We start from the raw sequence: 26,957 nt of genomic DNA, 5'->3' as shown, positions 1-26,957 counted from the left end.
CGGAATCTATATCTATATCATGGAAAGAGACAACCTTTTTTCCTTGCTCAAAGCCCTTCGTCTCCACTACCTCCTCCTCCCACAGCCTCTATATCCTTGCTTCAACTCACTCTTAACGCCTTGGGCTCCCACTCACCTTCACCATCTCGATCACCTTGCCCCCCCACTCCACCTCTATCGACTCCACCTCAGTCACCCATTTTCCCTACAAAGCCAGCAAAGCCAGCAACGATGGATGAGGACCTCTCTAACATTCTGGCAAGAGTCAACATCAAGTTTCTAACATCCAAAGGGCTCTCAACCAAAGACGTGCATGGTCAGCAACAATGGATGAGGACCTCTCTAACATTCGGGCAAGAGTCAACATCAAGTTTCTAACATCCAAAGGGTTCTCAACCAAAGACGCACATGGTCAGCAACAATGGATGAGGACCTCTCTAACATTCTGACAAGAGTCAACATCAAGTTTCTAACATCCAAAGGGCTCTCAACCAAAGACGCACATAGTCGTGTGACATAATAGTCTTTATTAGGTCTTGGTGGTATATTATTCAGCTTACAAAGTTTTAAAAAAACACTTTCACAATCTGTGCTACTATTAAAATTAAAGGTTGATGCTTCAAAGTAGTTCTTCGTTTTTACTTATGTGTGCGCTGTCAGTGAGAAACAAAAAGCATGGTACAATATTTGCAATGCTCGCAGGACGCAACAAGTTCACAGATAAACCGTACCTTGATGGGACTGATTTTTTCCGGAGGAGGTGAAACATTGCGCACCTGGCATCATGGCATTCAAAAAAGAACGAGTTTGATAGCATGAAGACCCACTTTTGCTAACCACTTACGAAAGATAAATGAGATGACATACCCAAAACTCGCTAACATGGACAATGTTGGATGGAAAATTGCGGCCCACAGTAACCCTCAACACGTACCTGCAAAAGCATAAAGTCTAAAAGTGATCAAGGTTTAACTATGAGAGGAGAGTATAAAGCCAGACAAGCAAGTTTTGTTAATGCACAAAGCATAAGATCTAGACTCACATGACATGTATATGTACTTAGGTCTTCCGATAATTTAGTTTCGTTCATCACACTTAACAAGAGATGAAGATAATTGTGCGCTCGCATGCACAAGGTTTGTGAATTTAAGTGCATTCATTTAAATTAACTGTCAAATACAAATGGCGTATGAGTCCCAGAAGCCCACACCATTCACTTGGTATGACCTAGAGGGTAGAAGTCCATCATTGTAACATGCAAATTATTTTGCCGTAAAGGATCCATCAGAGGTGAAAATGTAGCTCCAAAAAAAACCGTTCAGATGAAGCTAATAGTTACTGGATCGAAAGCATGAATCTGCCAAACTTATTTCTGATAGAAAATGGCCCAATTGGGCCTAACTTTCAAGTTGACCTTCATGACTTACCACATTGTAAATTATGTACCTAACGGAGATATATATGATTGTTATTGGGTCAAATAGTGCAAAAAGCTTGAATGATGATAAAGCAACAAATAGGTACCTTAGCTTTACATGTGCACCATTGTATGACTCATAAGGCATTTCGACTGCTGAGAACTCAAAAGGGTACACTTTCCGTTGATATATCTCTCCAGGGACATCCAGCTCTCTAACTACAGCCACCAGATACTGCTACTCTTAGAAACACAGGTAATTTAGCTTGCTATACTATCTAAGATTTCAAATTTCAGGCCAACACTTGACTTACTTGCCACTAACCATCTTTTTAAAGGTTAAATGATTCTATTCAGTCAACTAAAATCAAGGCCAAAATTGGACTCTTAATGGATTACCCTAAACCAAGAAGTTGCACCCATTTGTCACTCTTACCACAGAAAGAAAGGTCACAAGATGGACACAAAACCAGCTTTTCCCAAGCAGTAACTTACAATATCACTCACCCACACATCCGTCATTGCTGATTTTTCCCTTAGCTTCTTCACCTGGTGGCGAAGTCCATGAGGCCAATCGAGATCGTCTGTAATTTCATCGGACAGTATTGTCCTCTCTAGCAGCGGACCAGATGGACTCTCACATCTCTTAATAATCATGGGGGAGAGAGAGAGAGAGAGAGAGAGAGAGAGAGAGAGAGTTCTATTAATGTTCTGTAGAGGACAAAGTCGACCTATAGGACAGAATGATACATCCATTCATTACATTCCACTCTGGGTATCATGCCATAAACACACATAAAATCCAAAAAAAAAGGTGACTATGACAATCTCTTATGACTCATAAGAGATGAGTGAGAAGAGGAGAGGGAGAGAAAGAGACATGAAATGAAATGATATTTTAACATCTTCAAAAGGCCAAAATAACCTATGAGATCAAATACAAACTGGCGAATCTGATACCATGTCTGGGTACAATGTCACAAACTAGTGACGTGGCATACCCCCGGACAACCAACTGCTGACGTGGCAGATTCCCGCAGAGCGTGCGACAGACTGACGTGGCAGCACCGTACCGATTTTCGCGAATCCTGCTGACTGTACGGACGGCCGCAAAACGCTCTGACATGCTGACGTGGCACTGTACGAAATTCTGCGATCTGCGTTGCTGCTTTTTGCTGGCTGATTTAGCGCTGGCAGCTTTTGGGACAGTTTGCTTTTATTTTTAAAAGCTTTTGGGGCTCTGCTTTTGGGCATCCCTTGTGAGAATAAATAAGCCTTAGGGGCTCACTTGTCTGGGCATCTGGACGCAGAGACTGAGAGTGAGCACCCGCGGGCTCTTGTACTTTGCACACAGATTAATATAAAAAGAAATACCGAAAGGGGCGCACCAGTCTTTGGGGCCAATACCTCTTGGCACGGAACTACGTCGGCGGGCCGTGTCATCTTTAGTGAACTGTTTTAAAGTGAATCTCTGTTGTGTTGCAGTAGAATCTTGGCTTGGGGTGTCCAAGTTTGTTACAATGGTCAGAGCACGGCCGATTTCTCTTCTATCGGGAAATCCGATCCCTTATTTTGCGACACTTATGGATCTGAAAAGAATCAGTCAACTTCTTCTGCATCTGCTGATGCGGGATGAGATCACGAAGAAGATTCAGCCGAATTAACAGAGGAAGAGTACGGGCCACCTCGGCCTACTCAATACGAACTTCAAGAGATGGAACCCCGTCGACAGCAGATTGACGAGTGCACAAAGTACATGATTAAATTTATCAAAAATCCTCAGTTTGCAAAATTTTTGTCTCAGCAATCCATCACTAAAGTGCACACTCAGTGGCAGAAAGCCACCGAACCACCCATCAAACCGGCAATCAAGAAACCTCCTTCTCCGAGGATGTTTACATAACAAGAACTTCAAGAGGTGGTTCAGACTCAGATCAGTCGGCTTTTGGACGCGAACAATCAATCCAAAAAGCAAGTGAAAAAGCACAAGAAGGGGACTCACTACCCTGGTTATTTGGGCCGTCAATCTTCTTTTGCATCTGCAAGAAAGCAGAAGAAGCATGTACGCTTTGAAGGACTACCCAGTTCTTCTTCTGCAAAAAGCGAAGCAAAAAGCAAAGCTTCGGAAAGGGCAAGGAAAAGGCAAAGAAACCCAGATTTCGCCCAATTTTTGATAGCTCTATAGAGGAGTCATCCTCTGACAGTTAGGACTCAGATGACCATATGTTTTATGCTAAGAAGAAGCACTTCTACAGAGCCAACCAATATGACTTCCTCGAAGATAAAAGCAAGAAAGCAAAAGAATTTAAAGAAGATGGACAGTCCATAAATTTGAATCCTTTTCTCGATTCCGAGATGCTCTGAGGGTTTTGGCCTTCATCCAACAGTTTGACATAGCCTTCTCTGGAGGGCATTACTCAAAGCACTCCAAGATTAGGAGGGCTGCATCTTTTCTAAAAGGTAATGCTCAAACATGGTGGTCCACTCTTCTTTTGAGGAAAGACGCTCCAGACAAGTGGTTGAAATTCAAAAGCCTCTTTATTTCTTCTTGGTTGAACCGGGAGTACGAACGGGATATACGAACCGCTTGGAACCATCTTCGGATGACCAGGGGAGATTCTCTGGACGCTTATTGCGAGAGGTTTTGGGACTCTTTTCTACCAACCTCTTCATTTAAGAAGGTCTTGTTTAAGGAACAGATTGAGCGGTTTTGCTGCGGACTCCCTGCAGAGATCCGAGACTACTGCCAGGAACAAAAATCAAATTCTATCCAAGAATTAATGGGTCATGCGAAACGGGGTTTCTCGATACATTCCAAAAATTTGACTTACCGCACTGATGAGATCTTGACTCCAAGAACCAGACAGACCTCTAATAATAAAAGTAGAAAGAGAGAGAGTTCCCAAGAAAAGAAGGATACGTATGCACGACCCCGACTGACTCTTCAAGAAAGAGCTAACTATATCAAAGAGGGGAAGTGTTTTGGTTGCGGGGAACATGGACACATCTCCGCAAAGTGCCCCAAAAAGGCACAGCAAGAACAAACTGAAGACAATCCAGAAGTTTGAGAGCAGTAGAGGAACGTGGCAGAAAAGGCAAGATGAAAGCAGGACTCGTACCAAATTGCATGGGTATTGACCCAAGCCTGATTGATGAAAGTACAGAACTTTCCCGAGCTTGGGGCAAGGTGAAAGATCCAGAAGCCCTGATTTTCTTCGATGAAGGAGCCAAGGCCAACTTCATTTCACCTGAATTGGCGGTGTGGCTCGAGATTACACCTGACAGGATGGGATCACCAGCAAAGGTAGTTCTAGCGGCACCCGGACGGGACATAGCCATTACACCTGTCATTGGAAAACTTCGGTTGCATTGTCAAGGGTATTTAGGGCACGAGGACTTCTACATCATGCCTTTGGAAGGCTACGACGCCCTCCTAGGAGTCCCTTGGTACCATAAGAACAACGCTTTCTTGAATGGTCCCATAAAATCGAGTCCCCTTTTCATAAATACTCCCAATGGCTATGTTAGAGTCAGAGGTGTCATATCAGCTATTGTAGATCTACCCATCTTTTGGCATATATCACAGGCTAAAGTTTTGACATCGGCCATCATTGATTGCCACCATAATCTGTAGCAAACCTGGACACTCCAAGTCAAGATTCTACCGCGACACGACAAGAATTCACTTCAAAACAGTTCACAATTGATTCGACACGGCCCTGTGGAGCCGTGCCTAGAGATGTTGGCCCCAAAGACTGGCGCCCCTTTGGGTATTTCTTTTTACATTAATCTTTGAGCAAAGTACAACTCCCGTGGATGCTCTCTCTCAGACTCTGCGTCCAGATGCTATGTAGAGGGAGCCCCCCTTGGGATCTTTATAAAGGTTACAAGGGATGCTAAAAGCAGAGCCCCAAAAGCTTCAAAATCAAAAGCTTCATAAAAATCAACTTAAAAAAGCAACTTTTTCCAAAAGCTTCACTAAGCAATTGCGTAGAGTACAGCTGCTGCTTTTTCCCAGCACAAAACACGGAATTCCGTATAGCAAGCCACGTCAGCACTGATTTCCGCAAGTCACTGGTTTTCGTACAGTGAGCCACGTCGGCAGTTGCACGTCAAACCCGGAATTTTGCCATGTGTCAATGCCGCCTTTCACGGGCTTGCCAGCCGGGGGTGTGTGTGTGGGTGCTCTTGCTGCCCCATGGCCAAGCCATGCCACGTCACTAGTTTGTGACATACCCCCCTCTTGAAAGCATAGTAATCGCCTATTACGCCTGCAGAACAGACAAAGGCCATAAACTGTCTTACGAGACACTAACTGTTAGTACCGACGCACTAGGAACACACATCTAGTACATGTACCAATCGACAGTCACATTACACGACATCACAGGACATCACTTGACATCACAGGACATCACATGACAAATCACATTCAAAATTCATTCGGATCTTAGACCATGATTAATCGACAACATATTTAGCAATCGCATCTAGATCCACTCGGGGCAGATGCCCGATTAACTAATCCTTATTGCAATCACGTCTATTTAGATCTTTCAGACCAAAATGCTGCAGTCATTTCGTCTATCAGTTCCTGCACTTAAACAAGTCAGTATCATGTTCAGGAATTCCAGTTCATAAAGTCATACAGCAGAATACTATCAGCTCACAATATCCCTGAAACTCAAAAGAGACATCAGTGACTTTAGTATCAAAATCGAGGCAATCTGTTGACAAAGGAGCGGAGTGACTCCCCTCTTGTGTATACCCGCTGCATCAGATTCCTCCCAAGCTGAGTTCGGGGTTCCATTTAAAATAGACTATGCTAAACCAAATGCTTCAAGGTAAAGATTCACAAATCCGAGGAATATCTGTCAAGTCCTCTTCCTCCATTCACTTCACATCCAATGCGGAGTAGGTCTTGAATTTAACCAAGAACCGTCTTATCGCTTTACCTTTTATCTTTCTATCTTTCTGTGCCAATATCTGTTCTGGAACGAGTATCTGCTCGTTTTCCTCCACTTCGGGTTGCTCATCTGGCTCCCCATCTTCGGGACATCGCCTTTAAAAGGCTGCAAGAGACTCACATGAAAACATTGTGAAGTCTCCAAGTGTCGAGCACCTTCAGTCTAAAGGAGACAGTCATTTATCTTTTCGGAAATCTGGAAAGGTCCATAGTATCTCATGCTAAGCTTTCGAGAACGCCGCTCCTTTCCCGTTTTCTTTCTCAAGCGTGCCTTCTCAAGAAGTAAGAGCACCCAATCGTTCTCCTTCACTTTCAAATCGCAACGATGTCGATTTGCTGCCTTTTTCTGAGATTTCTCCAAAGCCTTCCGGACCAAGTCCAAGTCCCTCGTGAATTGGTCGGCTTCAAAGAACAATCTTATCTTTCCTGCTAAGGAAGGGTGAAACCTTCGTAGCAAATTCAATAATCTCAAATGGCACCTTCCCCATCAAAGAGTTAATCGTGTTTCTGTAGGCATATTCCACCAAAGGTAAAAACCCATTGCCCATGAAGTCTTCAAATATAAGAAGAAGACTTCAACAAATCCAGTACCACTAAATTAGCGATCTCTAATTGCCCGTCAGTCTACGGGTGGAAGGATGATGAGAACTGCAACCACGTGCCAATGTTCTCCCAAATAGCCTTCCAAAACAAATTCATGAATCTGGGGTCTCTGTCGAAGATAATCGTCTCACGCATGCCATGTAATCTACATATCTGGGCAATAAACAATCGTGCCCACGCTGTGTTCTCCGGAGATCAAAAATGAAACTCATTGCAATACTTTTCCAAGGGCGGGTGGGTATGGGTAAAGGCTTAACAATCCCTGTGCTTTATGCCTGTCAAAACTTGACCTTATGGCATACCAAGCAGTGCGTACAAAATTGTCCACATCCTTCTTGAGTCTCGGCCAAACAACACACCTTTCAAGGTGGTAACAATGCCGCGGTGACCCGTAAAAGGTGGACAGTGGCATTCAGTTAGAACCTTTTCCCTCAACGGCTGTGTAACGCACAACATCATTTTCTTCATCAAGTAGCCATCCAGAAATGGAATATTCCGCTACTACCTTCCCATTCTGTATTGAACTGAATACATCTGCAAAATCTATATCTGTGGCGTACTGACCGACCATATCCCCGAAGCTTCTATGGTCTATCGCGGAAATAGCCAGAACCAACGGCTTCCGAGACAAAGTATCTGCCACCAATTTCTTTTGTCCCTGCACATGGACAATCCGGAAGAAAAAGTGTGACAAGATGTTTGCCCACCGCATCTGCTTTTTCGATAGCCGCTTCTGTGACAAGTAGCGTAAACTCTAACCATCTGTGAAAACCGTAAAATCGGCTCCAAGTAGGTAATGCCGCTCTAAGTAAGAGCATCGATAACCGCCAAAAGCTCTTTCTCACATATCTGTACTGTCAATTCCAGCCTTCAAAACAATCGGCTCTCATAGGCAATGACATGGCCTTCATGCATTAAGACCGCATCCGGACTACGACCACAAGTATCACAATATACTTCTAACGACTTCTGCAAATCCGGCAAAGTCAAAACTGGTCCTGTAGTCAAATTCTGTTTCAATTTCTGAAAGGCAGTCACCTCTGTGGGTCCCCACGAGAAAGGGACTCCTCTCTGTGTCAACATATGCAAAGGAATAAGCAACCTCTACAAACTTTCTGATGAACCGCCCGTAGTAAGAACATAAGCCCACAAAGCTTAGAACTTCATGGACATTCTTCAAATCGAGCCAATCACAGATAGTCTCTATCTTGGCCGGGTCCATCTGCACTCCTGCAGTAAGAACATAAGCCCACAAAGCTTAGAACTTCATGGACATTCTTCAAATCGAGCCAATCACAGATAGTCTCTATCTTGGCCGGGTCCATCTGCACTCCTGCAGTTGAGACAAGGTGTCCCAAAAAGTGTATCTCTGGGCTCGGCTCACACGGTAAGGTGGCCGGTTCGGTGGTGTATTTCCAGGAATCAGATCAATGGTATGATCCTCAAGACGAGCTGGTGGCAACTCACCTGGCAGGCTCTCTGAAAAGCAATCGGCATGAGTGTGGAGAAAAATCTTGGCGTTCCTTTTCGAGGTCAAAACATATTCGACCTTCAATCATCATTCAGTCCTTTCCAGAAACTAAAGAAACTGAATTTCATCAAGTACAATGTCTGTGTCCTTCATTTGTCAAAGTCGCTTTCTCGGCCCGATAGTCAACCACGGCGTTGTTCTTGTAGAACTATCAGCAACTGGGCGAGATTTAGACTTCTTTGCCTTTTTCTTGCCCTTTCCGAAGCTTTGCTTTTGCTTCGCTTTTTCCCTTTTCTATCTTCTTCGCTCGAGTCAGAGGAGCTAGAAGACCTGTCAGAAGAAGAAGAAGAGAAGAAGAATTGGGTACTCCTTCAAATCTGACATGCTTTTTCTGCTTTCTTGTCAAGGCAAAAGCAGATTGACGACACAAATAACCCGGGAAATCAGTTCCTTTCTTCTGCTTTTTGTCGTGCTTTTCAGCTTTGTTCTACGCGTCAGAAAGCTAAGAAATCCGTGTATCAACCACCTCTTCTAATTCTTGCTCCGTAAACATCCTTGGAGTAGGAGGTTTCTTGAGTGCCGGTTTGAGGGGTGGTTCTGTGGTTTGCCACCATCATGAGTGCACCTTGTCGAAGGAGGTCTGGGTCATAAATTTTGCAAAGTTCGGGTCCTTCGCAAAATTTATCATCATCTTTGTTGCATCGTCAATCAATCGTCGACGCTCCATCTCTTCAATCTCCGCCTGAGTAGGCTGAGGCGGGCCATACTCCTCATGAGAATCTTCTTCGTGATCTCTTCTTGCATCTCCAGATGCAGAGGAAGTCGACTCATCTCTGTCTGAATCCATAAATGTCCCTAGAAAAAGGATCGGATTTCCCGGTAGAAGAGAAATCGGACGCGCTCTAATACCACTGTAACAAACTTGGACACTCCAAGTCAAGATTCTACCGCGACACGTCAGGAATTCACTTCAAAACAGTTCACAGTTCACAATTGATTCGACACGGCCCAACGGAGTTCCGTGCCTAGAGATGTTGGCCCCAAAGACTGGCGCCCCTTTCGGTATTTCTTTTTGTATTACTCTTTGAGCAAAGTACAACTCCCACGGATGCTCTCTCTTAGACTCTACGTCCAGATGCTCTGTAGAGGGAGTCCCCCCTTGGGATCTTTATAAAGGTTACAAGGGATGCTAAAAGCAGAGCCCAAAAGCTTCATAAAAATCAACTTAAATAAAGCAACTTTTTCCAAAAGCTTCACTAAGCATTTGCGTAGAGTTCAGCTGCTGCTTTTTCCCAACGCAAAACGCGGAATTCCGTTCAGCCAGCCACGCCAGCACTGATTTCCGCAAATCACGGGTTTTCGTACAGTGAGCCACGTCAACAGTTGCGCGTAAATCCCGAAATTCTACCACGTGTCAGTGCCGCCTTTCACGGGGCTGCCAACCGGGGGGGTGGTGTGTGGATGCTCTTGCTGCCCCATGTCTAGGCCATGCCACGTCACTAGTTTGTGACATAATCCTGCTTAAAGAATTTTCTTATAGGTGATGTTAGTTGAAAAATGACATCTTGCATCTTCAGTATGAGCCTCAGTAATAACTTGCATTCGTCCTTTTAATGGCACACATCGTCGAAGTACACCATCAATACCCAACCTATAAAGCGCTCCAACAATGATGGTGAATTTCAGACTCTGAATAATTAGTGTCTTTTTCTTGTTCTGAGACCAATCCTATGGGAGTTACTCGATCTACTTGAAAGAGTTAAATGATGAACACAGAACGGACATGTTTGAACTTGATAAAGAACGCCAAGATTTTCTCCACACACTTGTTGATTGTCTCTCTGAGGGCCTGCCCGGCGAGTTGCTCGCATCTCGTCTTGAGGATCACACCATTGATCTGATTCCTAGAAGCACACCACCGAACCGGCCACCTTACCGTGTTAGCCGAGCCCAGAATGAAGAGATCATGAACCAAGTGAAAAACCTTTTGGAAAAGGGTCTTATCCAGCCGAGTACTTCACCCTACTGCTCTCCGGTGTTGTTGGTATTAAAGAAAGAAGGATCTTGGAGAATGTGTATTGATTATAGAGCTCTCAATAAAATCACTATCAAAAACAGATTTCCGATTCCAAGGATCGATGGTATTCTTGACCGACTTCAGGGATACTCTTGTTTCAGTAGGATTGATTTGAACAGCGGATATCATCAGATCCGAATCGCTCCAGGAGATGTCTACAAGACAGCCTTTCGAACAAGCTTCGGTTTATATGAATTTTTGGTGATGCCTTTTGGCCTTACCAATGCTCCAGCGACTTTCAACCGAATGATGGATAGGATTTTCCAAGAATACAGATCATTTGTCGACAATTTCTTTGATGACATTATAGTCTTCTCCAAGGATGAAGCAAAACATCATCACCATCTGCTACAGGTCTTTCAGGCATTGCGTGATCACAAGTTAGTTATCAATGCCGAAAAGAGTGAATTTTTATTGCCAAAGATACTCTTTGAGACACATCATCTCAGCAGCAGGAGTACAGATGGACCCGGCCAAGATTGATACTATACGTGATTGGCCAGATTTGAAGAATGTCATGAAGTTAGAAGCTTCTTGGGCTTGTGTTCTTACTACCGGCGGTTCATTCGGAAGTTTGCAGAGGTAGCTTCCCTTTGCACATTCTGACACAAAAAGGAGTCCCTTTCTCGTGGGGACCGACAGACATGATTGCCTTTCAGACACTGAAAGAGAAATTGACTACACGACCGGTGTTGACTTTGTCGAACTTGCAAAAGTCATTTGAAGTATATTGTGATGCTTGTGGTCGTAGTCTTGGAGCGGTCTTAATGCAAGAAGGCCATGTCATTGCCTATGAAAGCCGATTGTTTTCAAGGCCAAAATTGACAGCACATATTTATGAGAAAGAGCTTTTGGCAGTGATCCATGCTCTTACTCAGTGGCAACATTACCTACTTGGAGCCGACTTAACGGTCTTCACTGATCATCAGAGTTTACGCTACTTCTTGTCACAAAAGCAGCTTTCAGAAAAGCAAATGCGGTGGGCTAACATCTTGTCACAGTTTCACTTCCACATTGTCCATGTTCAAGGACAGAAAAACTTGGTGGCACATGCTTTGTCTCGGAAGTCGTTAGTCTTGGCTATTCCACGATTCATCATAGAAGCTTCGAGGACATGGTTGACTAATACGCCACAGATCCGGATTTTTCCGATGTATTCACTCGAATACAGAATGGGAAGGTAGTAGCGGGATATTCCATTCGGGATGGCTACTTGATGAAGAAAACGATGTTGTGCGTCACACAGCCGTTGAGGGAAAAGGTTCTGACTGAGTGCCATTGTCCACCTTTTACGGGTCACCGCGGTATTGACACCACCTTGAAAGGTGTGGAGCGTTACTTCTTTTGGCAGAGACTCAAGAATGATGTGGACAACTTTGTTTGCAGTTGTTTAGTATGCCAAAAGGTCAAGTTTAACAGGCGTAAGGCACAGGGATTGTTACAGCCTCTATCCATTCCCACCCGACCCTGGGAAAGTATTGCAATGGATTTCAGTTTTGATCTCCCGAAGACATAGAGTGGGCATGATGGCATTTGGACTGTCATCGACAGATTTGGCAAGCAAGCTCACTTCATTCCAGTGAAGAAAACAATCAAGCCAGATCATTTAGCGAGACTATTCATTTCACAGATTGTTAGACTACATGGCATGCCTGAGACAATAGTCTCCGACAGAGATCCCCGATTCACGAGTTTGTTTTGGAGGGCTATTTGGAAGAACATTGGCACACGGTTGCAGTTCTCATCACCATTCCACCCGCAAACAGATGGGCAATCTGAGATTGCAAATTCATTCGTTCTAGATTTATTGAAGTCTTACATTTCTGATCAGAAGACTCAATGGAAAAAAAAGTGCCCTTGGTGGAATTTGCCTACAATAACACGATCCACTCTTCGACGGGAAGGTGCCATTTGAGATCATTGAAGGTGCTCCGAAGGTTCCACCTTTCCTAAGCACTAAAGCTAAGATTTTTGAAGCCGACCAGTACACGAGGGACTTGGACACTGCTTTTGCCAAGGTTCGGGAGGCTTTACAAAAATCTCAAGAACGACGTAAAAAAGCAACAAATCGACATTGACGAGATTTGAAATTAAAGAAAGACGATTGGGTGCTCTTACATTTTGAGAAGGCACGCCTAAGAAAGACAAAGGGAAAGGAGCGGCTTTTTCCAAAGCTTAGCATGAGGTATTATGGTCCTTTCCAGATAAAAGAAAAGATATATGATGTCTCCTTTAGACTCAAGCTGCCCGATACTTGGAAGATTCACAATGCATTTCATGTGAGTCTATTGAAGCCTTTTGAAGGCGATGTGCCTGATGATGGGGAGTCAGATGAGCAACCCGAAGTGTAGGAAAGCGAGGAGATACTCGTTCTAGAATAGATTTTGGCACAAAAGGATAGAAAGATAAAAGGTAAAGTGATTAGGCGGTTCTTGGTTAAATTCAAGAACTATCTTGCATTGGATGCGAAGTGGATGGAGGAGCACCTGGCAGATACTCCTCAGATTTTGGAATTTTACCTTGAAGCATTCAGTTTAGCATAGTCTACTCCCATAGAACCCCGAATTCAGCAAGGGTGAATCTAGTGCAGCGGGTTTGCACAAGAGGGCAGTCACTCCGCTCCTTTGTCAACATATTACCTCGATTTTGAATAGAATCACTAATGTCCCCTTTGGGTTTCAGGGATACTAATGGGCTGACCAGTATTCTGCTGTATGACTTTATGACAGGAATTCCCGAAAATGAAAATGATTGATTTGTACTAGACTTGTTTGAGTGCAAGAACTGAAAGACGAAATGACTGCAGCATTTCGGTCTCATATATCTCTATAGACATGATTGCAATAAGGATTAGTTAATCGGGCATCCGTAAGGTCCGAAATGAATCTAGATGCGATTACTAAATACGTTGTTGATGGTCATGGTCTGAGATTTAGAATGAATTTGTCAGTAATTTGTCATGTGATGTCCTAAGTGATGTCCTGTGATGTCCGGTGATGTGACTGTCGTTTTGTAGAAGTGCTAGATATGTCGTGTCTAGTGCGTCGGTACTAACAGTCAGTGTCTGCTAAGACACTTTATGGCCTCTGTTTGTTTTGCAGGCATAATCGAGGGCGATTACAATTCTTTCAAGAGGGGGGTATGTCACAAACTGGTGACGTGACAGACCCCCGGACAACCAACTGCTGACATGGCAGATTCCCGCAGAACATGCAGACAGGCGGACGTAGCAGCACCGTGCGGATTTCCGCGAATCCTGCTAACTGTACAGACGGCCGCAAAACGCGCTGACATGTTGACGTGGCACTGTACGGAATTCCGCGATCTGCGTTGCTGCTTTTTGCTGGCTAATTTAGCACTCGCAGCTTTTGGGACAGTTTGCTTTTATTTTTAAAAGCTTTTGGGGCTCTGCTTTTGGGCATCCCTTGTAAGAATAAATAAGCCTTAGGGGCTCACTTCTCTGGGCATCTGGACGCAGAGATTGAGAGTGAGCACATGCAGGATCTTGTACTTTGCACACAGATTAATATAAAAAGAAATACCGAAAGGGGCGCCAATCGTTGGGGCCAATACCTCTTAGCACGGAACTACGCCGGGCCGTGTCATCTTTTGTGAGCTGTTTTAAAGTGAATCTCTGCTGGGTCGCAGTAGAATCTTGACTTGGGGTATCCAAGTTTGTTACATACAAAAAAGAGATGCTAAAATGAATCCAGAAGTACTACTAACTGGAATTATGTGGGGTATGCGTGATCACTAATACACTAGGTGCCCAATACTAGAGGGTGATATAATGGGTCATGAATCTATCCTCATCTATCTCTAGATGTCGAGATAGTATGGCTCGAATCCTTTGTTGCACTCTCCGTCGATGCTATGAAGCTCCTCTCCTCGGTCGCGGGGGTCTCGATCTCCCTAGCTCCGTCAATGAGAGTACCGCGTATGTGAGTATGAGCTGAGCTTTTCAGTGGTGGCCGCTCCTCTATTTGTCCAGTGTCTAGTGTGAAGCAATCAGTAATCTGTCTTTGGGGTTCTCTCTCTTCAGATCTCCTAGTAAATTGTCTCTATGTGTGTAACTCAAGTAGAGAGAGAGAGAGAGAGAGAGAGAGAGAGAGAGAGGATCGTTCAAATCTTTCACTAATCATGTGAGAGGGACAGAAAATGAAATAAAATGAAATGTTATATTAACGTCTTCAAAAGGCCAAAGTGATCTATGAGACCAGAAAGTTACAATGTGGTGGATCTGATACAAAGTCAAAGTAGCAAGATGACAAAAATGAAATAACAGAATGACAAAATAAAATACTATGGAATCCTAAACTGCTAGGTGTGAACTAAGCAGCTAGTTGGGATAGCTAGATCACAAGAGATCAAGCATCAGTCGCTGGCGGATCTCATCAATCTCCTCCATGGTCAGTAGTCTGACCGAGCGTCGTGCATATCTGGCCAATAGCACATCGTATCCCATGAGACAAGTGGGTGTCCATGTATCTGGGCCTCGTCACAAAACCATCCACCGTAAGCTGGAGGAGATGCTCTCTGTAGAAAGCCATCTTCGTGCCCACCTCCTGTGCTGGCTGTATCCATGTCCTCCTGGTGTATTGCTGAGTCAAGTCCTGGCGGATGAGCCTGGTGATCTCGGACTGTATAAGAGTCAGAGAGGGTGCATCCAATGAGTACTGGAAGGGAGGCAACCTGTCTATAGTGAACCCATGCACCTGAAACCATGATATCAAATACCAGCATGCTGTATCTCCCTGCATGGCTAACTGTCGAGAGGACTCAAGTGCAAGGCGGGCAAATCTGACTCTAGGAAGTTCCCACATGCGGTGTATGGAGACAGATCTGGTGAGCGCCTCAACCACTAGTGGGGGGGCAGCTAGCTCTGCTCGGACAATAGCACGTGGTACTGAAGCCTTGGCTCTAATGAGCCGCGAGATCATAGAGACCAAAGGCTTCTCCATGTCCCCCCATCCATCACTACGGCCTGTCCTCCCGTGATGATCCAATGAAGGTCCCCAAATCTCAGCTCCATAAAGCAATGCAGAAGCCACCAGAGTGTCAAAGAGCCAGAGCTTCATCCGAGGCTCTTGAAACTGAACCTGTGAACACATCCTTTCCAATCTACCCAATGTTGCATGGGCTCTGGTCAATCTAGTCTCTGCTGCCCTCCTCAATGAAAATGTTGGCCCACTAAAAACCACTCCGAGGTAAGTGTACGCATCTGTATACTCCACTGCCTCCTGGCCGTATGTGAATGTTGGAGCTGACCTCCTGATCCACTGTGGGGTGGTATTAAATACCATGACCTTGGTTTTACCAAGGTTGACGGACAAACCACTTTCCTGAGCAAACCTATGCAAAGCATCCAAGTGACGTTGCATCCCCTCCGGATAGTCGGAGATCAACACAATATCATCAGCATATAACAATAGTGGAATCCATGTCCCTGCCAGCTGTGCACCTCTATCACCATCTCTCTCAATGTAGTCAGAAACCTCATCCACATACATATCAAATAGAGTAGGAGAGAGCGGGCAGCCCTGCTTCACCCCAATAGTGGAGTGAATCGGTGTGGATAGACCCTCTGAGGTGCGTACATGCCCCACTACTGACCTGTATAATGCCATGACCCCCCAAATGAGCTCTGTGGGTACTCCCATCTGCTGTAATCTGCGCATCAATCTAGCTCTGGCACTGTGTCAAATGCTTTGCGGAAATCCACAAAGCTACAATAGATCCGTCTCCCACACGATCTACCCTCCTCAATGATGGGTCTAAGTGTCAAGATATGGTCAAGAGTAGAAAAACCCCTCCTGAACCCGGCCTGCCCGGCTGCGCATATCCCCTCTCTCTCTGCCCATCTACTCAGCTGCTGCTCAAGAATAGATGCGTACAACCGTGCCAATGTGTGTCCAATCATGATAGTGCGATAATTCCCAAGCTCCATAGGGTCTCCCGACTTGAAGATAGGTACAATAGTGGATAGGCTCCAAGTATCAAGCAAGCCCTCACACATGGTACGGTTAAACATAACTGCTAGAAGCTCTACTAGTAGATCTCTGGCATGCGTGAAATGCTCGGCCACTAAGCCATCATGATCGTATGCTCTCCCAGTCCTCATCCTGTCAATGGCCTTCCTCACCATCTCCGCGGTGAAAAAAGCACATGTGTGTGGGCATGGATAGGGGGGATCGGGAAGGGGGGGCTGCTCAAAAACTGTGTACAGAGATGATGCGTACTGGCCCGAGTCCTCTGTAGAAGTGATGGCGGGGGGGGGAGTGCTCCTGCAAGAGCCGCCATGCCTCACGTGAGTCCTGACTCAAGAATAGCTGGTATAGATCCTGCTCTAGGCGAGCCAAAAATGCCCTCTTCTTCCGCCGCACTAGGCGTCGGAAGTCAATTTGTGACTGTCTGTGAGTGATGTCCCCCAAAAGCACCTCCCTCTAAAGTCTAGCTCTAGTGTCCCGGCATTCCTCATCATACCAACTGTTCTGGGGCATGCTCCCCGAGCGGCGTCTCTGCTTAGGCTGGGTATGTGGGTATGCCTCTGCTGCTGCATCATGTAGTGTCTGTGTCAATATAGTATCAAAGTAGATTCTCCAAAGAGTCTTTTGGCAACACTGGCAAGGATGAGGAAGGGAGAGATTTTTTTAGAAAATCAAGGGGCCAGGGGCTAGGGGGGGAGGATGATTTATAGCATGAAGGGATACAACAAGAGAGATTCATAGAGCATTCTAGGCACCACTTCAGACTCTTCTAATAGAGATCCTTCTGATTTTATTTTTCCAGACCGAAAATCTGGAGACCAAGAGAGAATTTTTATTTGAATTTTTACAGACGTGTCCATTTTTTATCAAAACATTCAGCATGCAATTGAGGCCTCGTCACATGCTTGTTTGCATGCACTTTGATCCAGAAGGTACATCACACTACTTTGAAGCGCACATGCCAGCTGACCTATGTACTATTTAATGATCAATCTTCAGAAAAAAATCTACATCTGTAAAAGCCAGCAGCTTACCAAGAGAAGTAAAATCATAAACATGGCCTCGTTCCAAAGAGAGCTCTGCAGCATAGTAGAAATGAAACCCTTTGTGTAAGTTCACAAAAAAAATAAAATTGACTTGATTAAATATGCTCGGTCACTCACTGCTATGCATGCTAACTAGACTATTGACTCACAAAACCAAAAGCTCCCACTGATTCAAGCTGCTATTCTAAAGCTCACAGTACTCTTGAATCACCTCCCACTTCTCAATGTGAAGAAGGGGATTGACCAATCGAATTATATAAAAAAAACTCTTAAATGGAAATAATGCTATCTTACCTATTTGACCCAGAAGTTCGATCTTCACCCCAAGGTGCTCAACCTTCTTGCCATAGACAGGATCTATGTGGACCTGCATCATGCTACTGAATGTAAGAATTGCCACCACAATCCTTTCCCCTTTTGAAGATTAGAGAAGTTCGTTTACCTCCCCTGTTACATTTTCCTTACTGTTGAAAACCGGACATGTTACTGACTGCCCACCCTCCTTTTTAACCGTAGCCTGACAGAAGCAAACTTGGCAAATATTAAGGAGAACAAATTCCACTTTACTAGGTAGATACATATCAATGTAGATCAAGTACCTGCTTTCGAGTCTCTCCATCCGCAAACTTGATTGAGACTGTACAAGGTTGCTTGAAGGCTCCAACAATAAAATTCTGCACAAAATTTACAAGTTGTTAAGCTGGCACAGAAAACATAGAACCGCATCAGAAAATGTACATAATTAAATCGCATCTCAGTTGAGTTCTCAAACTTAGCTGGTCATTGACCTACGAGCTAAGTTTGCCTCACATATTTGACCATGTGCAGACTAATCATTACCCAAGTAGGTGAAAACCAAATGAAAAAAGAGAAAATTAAACAATGTTCATGACAGACAATCCAGGGTAAACATTACAGTTGAACTAGTTCACATGAATACAGGCTGCAGAACACCCCAAAAAGATACGCCCTGTTGCAAGAAATCCTTTAGTCACAGCTTATGGTCAGTGAACTGTAAATGAGTCAAACTTCTGAAATCGTGACCATTTCATGGCACAATGCTTGAAACATAAACAATTAGAACTGCACTTTTTACTTTTTTCCTTTTTTTTTGCTTGAAAAGATCCTTCTATGAGTTTTTTGAAACTGTCTGTTGCTAAATTGACTTTATCTAACAAAAAAATAATTATAAATGAATTATTGAAATTTTAAGTGAGGGTTTTTCTCACTGGAGACATCTGAGTACAGATATTTCTAGTGCGTCATTCAGAGTAATGACGGGAGCACTGTGAAAGGGAACTTCTATAAGGCCACCAGAAACGGGTACTTCTTATGTGTCACATCGTATGGGTGACAGAGTCACATCGTATGGGTGACAGAGAGCATCAGGAAGAAGTATTCGACCATCCGGGAACGGACATCTCTGATGCGTCATAGGATGGGTGACATAGAGCATCACGAAGGAGATTGTATCGTAAGTTCAGTAGGAAAGGACTAGGTGAGGGTATTCTTGATGCGTCACAAGGTGGGTGATGGGGGCATCAGAAAGGGAATACTCCATAGTCGGAAGGAAATTCCGAACTGTGTTAGATTTGTGCACAAGGATGAGCAAGCACTTGAATGAAGATGGGTTCAAAGGAAACTTTGAGGAAAAAACGGATGCTTTCTGAGAAAGCGGGTTGCTTTTCGGGAAAGTAGATGCTTTCCCCTGAGGAAGTCTATGTCTGCATTGCAACTGTGCATGTGATTGCATCCAGGGACGCCTCGGTAGTACTGTGCATGCATTGCTTTCAACTTATAAGGTTTGATTGAATTTTTTTAGCAGGTTCAGACCATTTTTTAATAGGCCGGCCGCCCATTTAATAAGTGGGCAACCAACCTTTTAAAAAAAAGAGAACTCAAACATTAAAAAAGAAAGCCAGCCCTGGCAGACCACAGCCTCAGCTCTCTCTCTCTCTCTCTCTCTCTCTCTCTCTCTCTCTCTCTCTCTCTCTGCCAAGGTGGCTCCTATTCCTGCCCCCTCTCTCACTAACAGTAGGGAGAAAAACAGCCAATGCTAGTGGCAAGAGAAAGCCAGCGCTAGAAGGAAGGTGATGCTGCTGCAAATTTCCATCGCAAAGATGATGCCACCAGGTGATGCCCATGGCTGTCCCGAGTGTACCAAATGACGCCAAGACCAAGTGCGTGAATTCCATCGCGAAGAAGTGCCTACGGAGTAAGTTTCCATCGCGACAAGTTTCTGTTTTTCTCTGTTTTCAGCCCATAAACAACATGGACGGGGCTGATTTACGAGAAGGAACCCGAGAACACACCTCTTCTTTGTGTAGGATTGGAAGAGACGTTACTCTGGAATCTGTATAGAGATTTCCTCCAGGGAATTACTTTTTCCAGAACTGAGCTGCGTTTTGAGCAGCGAGATTGTGAATGTAATGACTTTCATATTATGATCTCTCAGTATTTCATTGCAGGTGTACTTCCTCTTCGTGAGGAAGCAGGAGCAGAGGAAGGCATGAGCCTCTACGGGAGAAAAGCCCTAGAGCCAGATCAGCCCAAGCGTTTTGTACCCATTTGGGAAGTAGATCCACGAATCCAAGGGAGGTAATCTCTCAAGTTGTGATCCGGAAGTTGAGATTCCAAAGTAAGGACTTCATGTCCAAGAAAGCACAGTTGTTCTATTGGAAGAGGACTCTAAAAATAGAGACAGAAAAGAGTTGCAGGGATGCCATGCCCTGAGTCTGAAAGGTGAGATCCAGAGGCGAGAACCTCGGTTCTCGAGAATTTGGAATAAGGAACGGAAGTTCCTTGGAATAGGGTTTTGCCCTAGGAATAGGAAGTCGAGGCTTCTAGGAACCATCAAGTCTTATTCTAGAACGAACGTGGTAATACGTTCGGTTCAAGTGCTTGTATAGACTTCTCCTCAGTAATAACGATACTATTTAGGGGGGGGAGGGGGGACCAGCCCATCTTGGTCCCAGTACTGTGTCGATCTTCTCACTCTTTCTCTCTATATTTCTCTCTATACCCTCTGGCTTCAGTATCAAGTGATAATTCTATTTATCCGAGTATATTTTATATTGTTATGCGCTCCCGTTTGTGACACTGCTCGATGGGCTACAATTCCCCCATCAAGAGGGCACACGGTACAAGAACCGGACAAGGGGGGAGATTCCCGTGCTGAACAGATAAATATACAACGGCTAGATCACAAAATGGGAGGAGGGAAAAGTAACATGGGTGGCCGATAATGCCACTGCATGCCCTTGCTACCATGAAGAAAGGACCTAACAACACAACTCTATGGAAGCCTGGCGTTGTCTCTCTACACTATCAGAGCTGCCCTAAATTCTCTCATCACAAAGCCTGTGTATGAGCTTCGACCAAAAAGCACGTACTATCGCAGTCGGAGGCTCTGGACACTGTCTACCCTAGAACACTTTAGAGTAGCAGGCACACCATACAAACCACTTGCCAAGGCTATTGATCGGCTTACATCTGCATTCTCTCTCTAGCGCCCAGCCTACAATTAAGAAATCAACCATCGAACACTACTGAGGTTGACCCACCCAAAGCCAAATCCCGAAGCTGTCATGCTCTGTCTCATATCCAAGGGCTTGCCCCTAGCATACTGACCATTCGACGTTAAATTCATCTCTTGCAAAGGGGACGCGATCACTTGAAGTATCCTGAGCCAAATCTGGTGGGCATGAGGGTCATCCCAAAGGCGGTACCTCTAAGCCTCTACAGGATGTCCACAACCATGTCCACCATGTGCAAGCCAAGTCCCCCACAACACTCCTGTGTGACCAGCCACTAAAAAATAATAATTCGCCAAGCCTAGTGTCCACATGTATTGGCCCCAAAGTTTGGCGCCCCTTTCAGTATTTCTTTATCATTAATCATTGCAAAGTACAACTCCCGAGGAACCTTGCTCTTAGACTCTGCGTCCTGCAGAGTGAGGCCTCAAGGCTCTTTTATTCTTATAAGGGATGCCCCAAAAGCAATCACTTCAAAAGCAGTCAATCCCAAAAGCTGCCAACGTGAATCGCGAAAATCCGTACAACCTGCCACGTGGCACAGCCAGCGCAAAACGCGGAATTTCCATACAGCCTGCCACGTCAGCATCCGTACGATCTACCACGTCAGCATGTCAACGCGATTTACAAAGCTCTCTTTCAAAGTGCAAGCTTCTGGTCTTTTAGGGTTTTAAAATTTAGGCTCCTCGGCCGGGGTACGATAAGTTGGTACAACTTTGAGCTTTAGTTCTTTAATTCTTTGTCCCTCCTGGGCCCCATGGGACGGGACCCCTTTAGACATTTTATCTGGAATCTGTCTGAGTGGTCATGCCACATCATCAATTTACACCCCTCTTGAAAGAATTGTAACCACCCTCGATTACGCCTGCAAAATCAGACATAAGCCACAAACCAGCTCAATAGACACTGACTCTAATCACTGACGCACTAGACGACACAAATCCAGCACTTGCACAAAGACGATAGTCCCTGAACATTCAAATCACGTTCAAATCAAATCACAGAAAGTCCATCGAGATCTCGGACCATGATCTCTCGGCAACGTGTTTAGCAATCGCATCTAGAAGACCGAAAGCCTCAAGGTAAAGTTCCAAATCTGACGAGTATTTGCTAGTTTCTCCTCCTCCATCCACTTCGCGTCCAATGCCGGATAGTTCTTAACTAAGAACCGTCGTTCACTTTACCTTTCTCTTTCCTTTCCTTGCAACCAATATCTATTCTGGAATGAGAATCTCCTTGCTCTCTTGTACTTCAGGTTGCTCCTGAGGCTCCCTGTCGACTGGCACCTCACCCTTGAAGGTTTCAAGAGACTCACATGAAAAGCATTGTGAATCTTCCAAGTATCTGGCAACTTCAGTGTAAAGGATACATCACTTACCTTCTCTTGAATCTCGAAGGGGCCATAATATCGCATACTTAGCTTTGAAAAAAGCCGCTACTTTCCCTTTCGTTTCCTCAGGCGTGCCTTCTCAAACCGTAGGAGCACCCAATCATCTTCCTACAACTGCAAGTCGCGTCGATGCCTATTAGCTGCTGTGCTTGAGACTTCTCAAGAGCCTCGCGAACTTTGGTAAAAGCAGTGTGCAAATCTCTTATATATTGATCCGCTTCAAAAAATCTTATCCTAAGTCTGGGGAATTCTCTGATCTACCAGTTGATTGCCATGGGACGTGTGGGTAGCTTCGCTAGCTTTCCCTGTCCATTGGCACGTCAATCTCAGTCATCGGAACCCTGAGACGTACTATAATCTGATTCCCTTTCTCCGGGATCCTCTGATAAACTTGCATCTGGTTCCCTTAGTTCGTCCGAACCTTCGGATGTGCTACCATTTGATTTTTTCCAGAATCCTATGAGGAGTTGTCATCCGGTTCTCCTGATTCATCCTCCTCAATCTAGCAGACTCTTGCCTTGTTGAGGTGAATACTATCCTGTCTGTAAGATGAGTCAATGAGCCAGCATGCATTCAAAATCGTTGCTTAGCATGTCCCAAAAGTCTCTAAATGGAGTCAGACTTCTGGTTCAAACAATAGTCAGGAATCTCGTTTGGCAAACCACAACAAAACCGTTGTTATTCTCAATTACCTCAAATAACGCCTTCCCCATCGAAAAATAAACTGTGTTATTTCAAGCAAACTCCACCAAGGGCAAATACTTTTCCCATTGAGTCTTCTAATCGTAAATATAAGGCTTCAACAAATCCAAAACCACTAAATTGGCTATCTCAAATTGTCCACCTGTCTGTGGGTGGAATGAGGATGAGAACTGCAATCGTGTGCCAATGCTCTCCGAGATTACCCTCCAAAACAAAGTAGTAAACCGGGGATCTATGTCCGAAACAATGGACTCACGCATGCCAAGTAATCGGAAAATCTGTGAGACAAACACTTTCGCACAATGATTTGGCTTAACTATCTACTTTACAGAAGTGAAGTGAGCCTGTTTACTGAATCTGTCAATGACTGTCCAAATGCCATCCTGCCCACTTTGAGTCTTGGGAAGATCGAAAATAAAATCCATGCAGGGACGGGAGGATATGGGTACAGGCTGTAGAAATCCCGGTGCCTTATGCTTGTCAAACTTGACTTTTTGTCATACTAAGCAACTGCAAACAAACTCGTCCACATCCTTTTTGAGCCTCAAGCAGTAAAAGTAACGCTCAACACCCTTCAAGGTGGTATCTATGTCGCGGTGGCCGGAAAAAAAGTGGACAATGGCACTCTCTCAAAACCTTTTCCCTTAAAGACTGTGTAGCACACAACATCGTTTTCCGCATCAAATAGCCGTCCCGTACGGAATAGCCTGCAATTGTCTCCCCAATCTACAACCGGTTAAAGATGTCTGCAAAAATCAGGATTTGTGACGTATTGATCTACCATAACCCCAAAGCTTTGATGATGTATCACGGAAATAGCCAAATGTCACAAGACGGGCACCACGTGCCAATAGAAAGAACAGACTGAACAGACTTTTAGCACTTCAATAACAACTGAACTGAAAAAGAGAGACAACACGAGGACTGATGAAGTTCCACCCCAGAGAGTATTGGCCCCAAGCCTTGGCGCCGTTTTCGGTATTTCTTTATATTACTTGAGCTCAGTACAATGCCAGTACTCGTGCTCTGCACCTTCACACTGAAGCGTGCTAGAGAATGAGCCCTCTGCACATATTTATAGGCCCTTGGCCTCAAAAGCAGTTACATGAAAAGCAGTAAACTCAAAAGCATCTAGTTCAAAAGCGTTGCACCTAAAAAGCTGCTAGCGCCTTTTACAGAAATCCGTACAGCCTGCCATGTCAACAACCAACGTAAAACGCGAAAATCCGTACAATCTACCACATCAAGGGTCCAACGTAAAATCCGGAAATCCGTACAGCAACTGCCATGTCATCAGCTCGCAAATTAGCATGTGTGTGTATGTGTGTGTGTTGGGTCCAGCTTTATTTTAATGCCTTTATGTCACTTGGGCCACATCGAACGAGGTCCCATAAGTTGGTGGGAACTTCTTCCGCTTCTTCTATTGCTTTTGCTTCTTAGGGTTTAGACTACTCGGCCGGGATCTGCAGGTTGGCCCCGTTCTTCAGTGGCTTGACACGGCAACAATTTGTGACATCCCTCCTCCTTGAAAGAAAGTAATCGTTCGCGATTACAGCATATCTGCAAAACAACTCAAGTTGACTTAAAAATTTCTTTTCCGAGGGACAATCAGTTTTCTCAATCCAAATTGGAGCTCTTGATTTCCTGGGTCGTTGGCTTCCTAGAAGAATCTCATCCAATAAGGAGTCTCATTTCAGATCGGAACTCTTGATATCTTGGGTTGTTGGCTTCCCAGAAGTATCTCATCCAAAAAGGAATATTTAGTGCTTGGCACATCACAATGCAACACAAATGCATGTTACAAGACATAGCAACATAAAGTCGCAGATGAACACTCCTCCCGATTAACCTAACAAGGTCCAGGCCGGGAGATATTCAACGACTCCCTCATCACTCCTCTCGCATAACCTAACAAGGGCCGGGCCGGGAGATATAGAGGCCTTTTACAACCAAACACCCCCCAGACCGCAGCCTGCATCATTTGGAGGTGCTGAGAGTAACCACTACTCAGACTTCTTAATACTCCTCCTGCATAACCATCCAGGTCCTGGCTGAGAGTAACAACAAGAATATTTTTCAAGCATTCAATACTCCCTCCGCAAATAACCACAAGGTCCGGGCCATGAGTACAAGCATTCTCAAACATCATTTCTCAGTACTCCACCCGGGAGTAAAAATCACCAATCATTGAAACCAGTATTAAAACCATAGTCAAAACAATTCAAATCGGCACCAAGACAAGTTCAAAACAGATACCATCCATTTCAAACAAATTCCAAACAGGATCACCAAACAAGTTCCAAACAGAACTCAAACTTAAAAAGCAATCTCGACATCAGTCGAACTCGAAAAGTCGACTCACTTTCCATCCTGAAACCTGCACCAAAAATTAGGGTTAGGTTTTTTCCAAAAAGTTGGTAGTTGATTGCCGCATGATCTATCAATCCTTGGACAGACATTGTCCTTGTGGCGGCGATGGTAGTCTCAAGACATAGCAATCACATGGTAGTCTCAAGACATAGCAATCACATTGGACCTCCAAGGTTATCAGCTCAAGAAGAGACCTGTTGAGAGATGTCGAGAAGTTTCAAGTTGTAATCTCCAAGGGTTTTCGTGGCAAGCATTTCAGGATACCCCACTCTGCCAGAAGCTGCCAAAAACCATATAACTTCCGGCAAAAATTTTCTTGAAAGCTTGCCAAGTCCTTGGGGTGTGCGGCTTGGTAGCTATAGACATCAACCTCTGTATGGCACTGCTTCTGAGAAAAAAACAGTGACTCGAAACAAATCTTGGATCCTTCTCTTGCAAGTGATCTTTATGGCTTATGCCCTGTAAGACATGCGCAATGAAGTAAGGGTGGGAGTGGCTAATAAGTACGGGGTCGAAGCACAAAGATTCTTCAAATACAATTCCATTAGCCTTTGGAAGCGTCGGTTAGCTCTGTCTGCTCTTTTGTAGGACCGGTATGCTTTCAGAAAAGCACACCCCTAATGCTCTGATACCACTGTCACAAGACGGGCACCACGTGCCAATAGAAAAGAACAGACTGAACAGACTTTTAGCACTTCAATAACAACTGAACTGAAAAAGAGAGACCACGCGGGGAGTAGCGAAGTTCCACCCCAGACAGTATTGGCCCCAAACCTTGGCGCCCCTTTCGGTATTTCTTTACATTACTTGAACTCAGTACAATGCTGGTACTCGCGCTCTGCACCTTCACACCGAAGCGTGCCAGAGAATGAGTCCTCTGCACATATTTAAAGGCCCTTGGCCTCAAAAGCAGTTACATGAAAAGCAGTGATAGCGATGCACCTAAAAAGCTGCCAACGCGTTTTACGAAAATCCGTACAGCTATGACACGTCAACAGCCAATGTAAAACACAGAATTCCGTACAATCTGCCATGTCAACAGCCCAACGTAAAATCCGGAAATCCATACAGCAGTTGCCAAGTCATCAGCTCGCAAATTAGCCTGTGTGTGTGAAGGACACGAAGATTCTTTCACATATAGATAAAATCTCAATTGTTCTGTCGTGTTCTCCTCGAGAATCTGTGCGCGCTGCAGAAGGTATCGAATCCTCCGTAGAAGAATAATGAAAGTCGTGTTCTCCTCGAGAATTTGTGTGCTGCAAAAGGGATCCAATCTTCCATAGAAGAAGAATCTTTTTGAGTGGACACTCCAAGCGAGAAATCAATAGCAAAACACGAACAGAAACTTCAAAATCAATGAACTTTAATAGAGGGGGGGAGAGAGAGAGAGTCGAC

General features: G+C 44.6%; 1 protein-coding gene across 3 annotated transcripts in view; it reads right to left on the bottom strand.

Annotated features, from left to right (window-relative positions):
• Positions 1 to 26,957, bottom strand: part of LOC147440309 (vacuolar protein sorting-associated protein 26A-like) — a 59,411-nt gene that overhangs the window by 25,138 nt on the left and 7,316 nt on the right. For all 3 annotated transcript variants that reach the window (XR_015190375.1, XM_086530085.1, XM_086530084.1), the window contains exons 3-9: positions 18,167 to 18,241; positions 18,010 to 18,084; positions 17,862 to 17,934; positions 17,556 to 17,600; positions 1,525 to 1,636; positions 868 to 934; positions 732 to 776 (exon numbers count right to left, since the gene is read on the bottom strand). Coding sequence is in view for 2 of the 3 variants with exons in the window: in XM_086530085.1 (XP_086386211.1) it covers positions 732 to 776; positions 868 to 934; positions 1,525 to 1,636; positions 17,556 to 17,600; positions 17,862 to 17,934; positions 18,010 to 18,084; positions 18,167 to 18,241 (492 nt within the window). In the remaining variant the exon portion in view is untranslated. The remainder of the gene's footprint in view (positions 1 to 731; positions 777 to 867; positions 935 to 1,524; positions 1,637 to 17,555; positions 17,601 to 17,861; positions 17,935 to 18,009; positions 18,085 to 18,166; positions 18,242 to 26,957) is intronic.

Source organism: Adiantum capillus-veneris, chromosome 15, assembly GCF_014529385.1.
Source record: "Adiantum capillus-veneris isolate H3 chromosome 15, ASM1452938v2, whole genome shotgun sequence".
Lineage (NCBI taxonomy): Eukaryota > Viridiplantae > Streptophyta > Polypodiopsida > Polypodiales > Pteridaceae > Adiantum > Adiantum capillus-veneris.
The sequence above is the reverse complement of the archived record's forward strand: the minus strand, read 5'-3'. Positions and strand labels throughout refer to the sequence as shown.